Source organism: Triticum urartu, unplaced genomic scaffold, assembly GCF_003073215.2.
Source record: "Triticum urartu cultivar G1812 unplaced genomic scaffold, Tu2.1 TuUngrouped_contig_4384, whole genome shotgun sequence".
Lineage (NCBI taxonomy): Eukaryota > Viridiplantae > Streptophyta > Magnoliopsida > Poales > Poaceae > Triticum > Triticum urartu.
Window position 1 is genome coordinate 1,194 of NW_024114968.1, and position 7,641 is coordinate 8,834.

Genomic DNA, 7,641 nt, shown 5'->3' on the forward strand with positions numbered 1-7,641 from the left:
GTGAGTTCAAACAATACGGACAACCAAAAAGCTATCCCCTAATACGTGAAAACTAAATACGGACAACCAAACATCTTGTAGGTGTTGGTTTAAAGGTTACATTTACTCAACCAGCCATCGACCCTTGAGCTAGTCAGGACCGGCCGCTACCAAACACGCCGATACAATATTCCAAAAAGTTTGGCGAGCTGCAAGTTCGTAGTGGGTCAATTCTCGTTCCTGATCTTTTTTGAAAGTTCGTTCCTGATTTCCACGTACATGACTTCCAACTGTCCAAGTCAATGAACTTCAAAAAAAAACTGTCCAAGTCAATGCATGGCGATCGTCCACTGAAAAAGATAAAAATAAAAATCATGGCGATCGTAGCTGGACCGGCCATGGCCATGGCCATGCCTGACTGACCTGCGCCAGCGTACGAGACCCTCGGCGAGTCGTGGCCGAGAGACTTGGTACGTGCATCTTGTTCCCCCACACGGCCACATCAACCCGTTCGCCACGCAGTGGCTGTGTACCTGGCCTTGTTGTTTTCTGTTTTAGTCCCGTGCGAGGTGTGCCCCGGACGTGTACGCCGGGTATGGAGTATCATGTACTCCTATGTATTCCTACGTCCGTCCAAAGTTGTGGCTTGTCCGTGCTGTGGAACTCCGGTAAATGGTGCCTTCGGCGATGCTCTGTTCCGTGTACTGTAGTGCGTGAAACGGTTGGCGCATGTACAGATGTACTCTACTCGTTTTGCATGCCGTCTTGGAGCAGCTGAGTCTCCTCAGGTAAATATATATATATATTTTTAAAAAAAAATTGTAAATGTATTTTGAAGTATTCATGATGCATTCAAAAAGTTGACAATGTGTATTTCAAAAAATGTTCGACGTGTATTTAAAAATCATTGTGTAAAATCATTCTTGCATTTCAAGAAACACGTTGAATTTTTTTAATACAAGTTGAACAGTCATATTTCAAGATACCTATTTTTAGTTTTTAAATCCATGTAAAAATAAACACAAACTTGGAGGAAAACAATAATAAAAACCGGTGGCTGGACATATAATTGGGCAAAAATATAACCAATTTCTAAAACCGCTAGCTGGGCGTATAATTAAGAAAAAATGAACGACGTGTTTCTCATGCGGTTAGCTAATGATCCCTAATTTTCTGAAAATTAGAAAACTCGCCGAATGTATTTCGTTTGAGATTGGATTGGTTCGGAAATATATAAAGAAAATAAGGAACTGAATGTAATAAGCAAGTAACAGAAGGTGGCGCTGTGGCTAGGCCTACAAGCGCATGCCACAAGCGTTCGAGTTTGAATCTCACAGACGCCATGGTATCAATTTGTCACTCTAGCTTAAATTATGGTACCAACGTCTCGTAAGGTGACCATATTATCACCCTAGCTTAAATTTGTCGCGTTGTGCGTACGAAACTGTGATATTTGGTGTCAGATAAGACTTTTCGGCTGTCATCGACAAGGTCAGGCCGACTCCGGTATGAGAGTGGCGACAACAGCATGTTGGCGGCTCGTCCTATCAGCGGCAGTGGCCGTTCAGTGGTCCATTGACCTCGATGTAATTTTTACTATGTTTGAGGTGCTTTGTACTTTCAATGAATCTTTATAATACTTGTAACAAATAAATAAAAATTCCTCCTCCCTCATAAAAAATAAATAAAAATTGTGGTACTCCGTCGTTAAATCCCTCCTCTAGCGCGGTTACTGTAGACAGAGGATCTGCATCCCTCTCCCCGCCCGCGCGGCAGCCACCTCCTCCCTCGTTGTACACCCTCGCCAATCTCCCGCTACCGAACACTGGCACCCGCATTGCTCCGAGCTCAACGCACGAGCACCCGCCATTAACTATTCACAAGCTTCACTTCGCTCTGCAATTTCTCTGTAAGATCGAGGCAGAGCGTACGCAGAAAAGCAAAGCGCGCGAGTGTGTTCCGAGATGGCTACGGCGCTGTTGCCGGGCACCGGGATGACGCTATCTGGGGCGTGGCAGCAGGTCCGTGGCCCGGTGATCGTGCCGCTGCTGCGCGCGTCCGTGCTGCTCTGCGTCGCCATGTCCGCGATGCTGTTCACGGAGAAGGTGTACATGGCGGTGGTCGTCCTCGCGCTGCGGCTGCTCGGCCGCCGCCCCAAGCGGCAGTCCCGGTGGGAGCCCATGCGCGACGGCGAGGATCCCGAGCTCGGCAGCGCCGCCTACCCCATGGTCCTTGTCCAGATTCCCATGTACAACGAGCGCGAGGTGAGCACTGTGCACCGGCACGACGGCGGTGCATTGCATATTCAGTGCGTCCTTGGCTGACTACTACGTACGAGTAGTCTGCTACGATGTTCTCTGGCAGACTGAGCTTTCGTATCCTCGTTGATTTGCAGGTGTACCGGCTGTCGATCGGGGCGGCGTGCGGGCTCTCCTGGCCGTCCGATCGGATCATCGTCCAGGTGCTCGACGACTCCACAGACCCTGTCGTCAAGGTAAATTGGGGAACGATCACCTTTTGTCATTAGAATATCACGAGACAGTTTAGCTTATTAGAGGAATTTGGTTAGCATCTTTGTTTGCATGTCCTGGGGCAGTGGTGTGCTGCAGTGCACGCATGCTACTCACTCAGTTTTGGGTCGACACTATCTCTGCACTGCACGGACGACCCGCGAGAAATGAAAATAAAAACGATGGTTTGTGAGTGTGCAGGAGTTGGTGCAGGTGGAGTGCCAGCGCTGGGCGAGGAAGGGCGTGAACATCAAGTATGAGACCCGGAACAACCGGTGCGGGTACAAGGCCGGCGCGCTCAAGGAAGGCATGAAGCACGGCTACGTCAAAGACTGCGACTTGGTGGCCATCTTCGACGCCGACTTCCAGCCGGAGCCCGACTTCCTGTCGCGCTCCGTCCCCTTCCTCGTCCACAACCCCGATATCGCCCTCGTGCAAGCCCGTTGGAAATTCGGTATGTACACTAAGCTAATAAATTGGTTCTGTTCACACTAACACGGCAAACACTGTTATTTGCGCTTCTCGAGCTCTGAGACGAAATTGCAATAACTGAAATCGTCTGACTTGACAAAATGTATATCGTGTGTATGTACTTAGTTATGTTCCAAATAATTTAGAACTATTAGCATGGATTTTTCAATGTCAGATGCACCGGTGGAACACTTATGAGTTAAACTTATTTTATAGCTGGAAGTTTAGCTTAGCCGTAAAAGTGCTCGCACATATACTATTATGTAGTTCTGAAAAATCCTTTAGCCTTGTAACTATAATTTTCTGAATTACTTACACATAAGTGCTACTCCTTTAAAAGGAAACATGTATCAGTATCATTGGCTAGTTTAGCAATGGCATATTGATGATATGATGTTGTTTGGTGATACGTGATAGTACTTACTTGGTACTACTACTTTTTTTGGGTTGAATTTCTTCTGCATTGTGATGACATTTCTCTTGTTGCTGCCGCTGCTTCTGGGCGAACAGTGAATGCAGATGAATGCTTGATGACAAGAATGCAGGAGATGTCCTTGGACTACCACTTCAAGGTGGAGCAAGAAGTGGGCTCCTCGACCTATGCCTTTTTTGGATTCAATGGTAAACTTGGTCACAACTTTGCTCTTGTGGAGCATTCTGTATGTTTCCTTTTTATTATTTCCATGATTTTGTCTATATTTCTTCTGTAGCGATAGATATGTGTTCCTTCCCTTGTTTCCAGTTAACAACAGAACTTGTTGAATAGGAACCGCTGGTGTGTGGCGCATATCTGCTCTGAATGAGGCAGGTGGTTGGAAGGACCGAACCACAGTTGAAGACATGGACCTGGCTGTCCGAGCAAGTCTCAAGGGATGGAAATTTGTGTACCTTGGTGATCTCAAGGTAAATATGCACCATTAACCTACAAGTTCATGCCACATTAGAGCATCATTCTATTGCTTACTTATATGTTAATTGTTGTGGAGGTTCAAATAAATGTAGAGCGAACCATGTGTCGAACTTGTAATTGTTGTTTTCAGGTAAAAAATGAGCTCCCTAGTACGTTCAAAGCATTTCGGTACCAGCAACATAGATGGTCGTGCGGGCCGGCAAATCTGTTCAGGAAAATGGTGATGGAGATCATCACAAATAAGGTCACTTACACTAGGCTATATTTTGGGGGACGTTAGTACATGCAGAATTTACTTGCTAACTAGCTATATAATGTCTTGATGCAGAAAGTGACACTTTGGAAGAAAATCCATGTGGTCTACAACTTCTTCTTTCTGCGCAAGGTTGTCGCACACATTGTGACCTTTGTGTTCTACTGCCTTGTTATCCCGGCCACGGTCTTAGTTCCCGAGGTTGAGGTACCAAAGTGGGGTTGCGTATATATTCCAGCTATTATCACCCTTCTCAGTGTTGTTGGGACTCCAAGGTGCCAATCATCTAAACATCTATGAAATTTGTTTAAAAGTTGATGAACCTATGCTTCCTGACTTCTGGGCAATGACAGATGCATATTAACATGAGAAATCGTCAAATGTCGCAGGTCTGTTCACTTAGTTATCTTTTGGGCACTATTTGAGAATGTTATGTCATTGCATAGAGCAAAGGCCACCTTCATCGGTCTATTGGAGGCACACACGGTGAATGAATGGGTGGTGACAGAAAAGCTTGGTGACACTGTGAAGACTAAAATGCCAAGTAAAGCTTTGAAAAAGTTGAGGATGGGGATAGGAGAAAGGTACACAATGATAATTTCCTTAATTCATGTGCATTTCTTGATTCTCCTATCTAAACTATTATATGAAATCAGGTTACATCTTTGGGAGCTTGGTGTTGCAGCCTACCTCTTCATTTGCGGATGCTACAGCATTTCATTTGGGAATAACCATTACTTCATCTTTCTCCTTATGCAATCCATCGCTTTCTTCATCGTCGGTGTGGGCTATGTTGGGACATTCGTCACACAATGATGGTATCCGTTCTGAGTTTACCATGTCTTCGATGCTTTCAAGTTTCATGCTATATAATATAATCAATATGAAAGATAAGATCAAGAAGCCTTCTCTTGAGTGTAATGTCCTTTGACAAAAATGCAGTAGCAACACATCACATAGGTATATGGGTGTGTTTTAGCTGCTAGGAATGTGCCATACGCATGAGATCGGTGATGATCAAGCAAGTTGTCTAGAGTATCTGCATCACTGTAGCAAAAAAGAAATGATATTTTTCCAAGGTTCGCCATTTTTCTAGACATATAAGCAAGGAAAAGTATCACCTTCCATTGTTAAGGAAGAAAGTAAAGTGCCTGGTGTTTCCTCACCTTTGGCCCACACCTTCAGTTATATCTTTTACCCTTTACCCCTGCTGAATGTTAAGTTCAATAAATAAATGCATTTTGGGAACATTTCCTTTAAGGAAATTGTATTTCAAACAGAGTTAGTAGCATACAAGCATTGCTTGCAGGAGACTAGCTTCTCTATCTCTTGTTGAGTTCATTGGACAATAGGAGGGAGCACCGACGAGCACACACACATGGGGTGGACCAGTGCTGGGCGTGAGCATCTGATGACCCACAAGTATAGGGGATCTATCGTAGTCCTTTCGATAAGTAAGAGTGTCGAACCCAACAAGAAGCAGAAGGAAATGATAAGCGGTTTTCAGCAAGGTATTCTCTGCAAGTACTGAAATAAGTGGTAACAGATAGTTTTGTGATAAGATAGGTTGTAACGAGCAGCAAGTAACAAAAGTAAATAAAGTGCAGCAAGGTGGCCCAATCCTTTTTGTAGCAAAGGACAAGCCGGAACAAACTCTTATAATAGGAAAAGCGCTCCCGAGGACACATGGGAATATCGTCAAGCTAGTTTTCATCACGTTCATATGATTCGCGTTCGATACTTTGATAATTTGATATGTGGGTGGACCGGTGCTTGGGTGCTGTTCTTACTTGAACAAGCATCCCACTTATGATTAACCTCTATTGCAAGCATCCGCAACTACAACAAAAGTATTAAGGTAAACCTAACGATAGCATGAAACATGTGGATCCAAATCAGCCCCTTACGAAGCAACGCATAAACTGGGGTTTAAGCTTCTGTCACTCTAGCAACCCATCATCTACCTATTACTTCCCAATGCCTTTCTCTAGACCCAAATAATGGTGAAGTGTTATGTAGTCAACGTTCACATAACACCACTAGAGGCTAGACAACATACATCTTATCAAAATATCAAACGAATACCAAATTCACATGACTACTCATAGCAAGACTTCTCCCTTGTCCTCAGGAACGAACGTAATTACTCACAAAGCATATTCATGTTCATAATCAGAGGGGTAATAATATGCATATAGGATCTGGACATAGGATCTTCCACCAAATAAACCAATTAGCATCAACTACAAGGAGTAATCAACACTACTAGCAACCTACTAGCACCAATCCCGGACTTTGAGACAAGAATTGGATACAAGAGATGAACTAGGGTTTGGAGATGAGATGGTGCTGGTGAAGATGTTGATGGAGATTGCCCTCTCCCGATGAGAGGAGAGTTGGTGATGACGATGGTGATGATTTCCCCCTCCGGAAGGGAAGTATCCCCGGCAGAACTGCTCTGTCGGAGCTCTAGATTGGATCCGCCAAGGTTTCGCCTCGTGGTGGCGGAGTCTCGTCCCGAAAAGTTCCTTCCTATTTTTTTCTCATCGAAAGACATCATATAGGAGAAGATGGACATCGGAGAGCCACCAGGGGGCCCACGAGGTAGGGGGCGCGCCCTAGGGGGGGGCGCCCCCCACCCTCGTGAGAAGGGTGTGGGCCCCCTGGCCTTCATCTTTGGCGAGGATTTTTCTTTATTTCTTTTAAGATGTCCTGTGAAGTTTCTGGACTTTTGGAGTTGCGCAGAATAGGTCTCTAATATTTGCTCCTTTACCAGCCCAGAATTCCAGCTGCCGGCATTCTCCCTCCATATGTAAACCTTGTAAAATAAGAGACAATAGGCATAAGTATTGTGACATAAAGTGAAATAACAGTCCATAATGCAATAAATATCGATATAAAAGCATGATGCAAAATGGACGTATCAACTCCCCCAAGCTTAGACCTCGCTTGTCCTCAAGCGAAAAGCCGATAAAAATAAATATTTCCTCATGTTTAGAGGTAGAGGCATCGATAAAAATAAAATACGGACATGAAGGCATCATGATTATTCTTATAACAGCAACATATATAGATTTTGTCATATGATTACTTATGTTGAAGTGATGATCTATTCACAATACAAAAGTATAAATCATAAACCTTATCGGGCTCCGACAAACTATAATCTCAGTCATTGAAGCAATTGCAATTTATCATAACGTCGGAAAGAGTCTATGTGAGAGCTAAAAAGCAAGTCCACATACTCAACTATCATTTAGTCCTCCATAATTGCTAACACTCACGTAATACTTGTGGTTATAAAGTTCTAATCGGACACAGAGAAAGATAGGGGCTTATAGTTTTGCCCCACAACCTTTTACCTCAAGGGTAATGTCAACAATAATGGTTCATGCTCCCCTACATCCAATTAGATATGTATATCATGTTCTTTCCAACATGCTGAGCTTTCCAATGGATAAAATGAAAAAGGAAAGGTGAAGATCACCATGACTCTTGCATAAGGTAGAAGATAATAA

General features: G+C 44.1%; 1 protein-coding gene across 1 annotated transcript; it reads left to right on the plus strand.

Annotated features, from left to right (window-relative positions):
* The first annotated feature begins 1,724 nt into the window (after positions 1-1,724).
* LOC125527741 (probable glucomannan 4-beta-mannosyltransferase 9) lies at positions 1,725-5,372 on the plus strand. Its single transcript, XM_048692253.1, has 9 exons — positions 1,725-2,243; positions 2,375-2,473; positions 2,691-2,943; positions 3,471-3,581; positions 3,727-3,863; positions 4,001-4,114; positions 4,199-4,398; positions 4,513-4,707; positions 4,780-5,372. The coding sequence occupies exons 1-9, from the start codon at positions 1,944-1,946 to the stop codon at positions 4,937-4,939; spliced, it is 1,569 nt and encodes a 522-aa protein (XP_048548210.1). The 5' UTR covers positions 1,725-1,943; the 3' UTR covers positions 4,940-5,372.
* Positions 5,373-7,641: the final 2,269 nt, after the last annotated feature.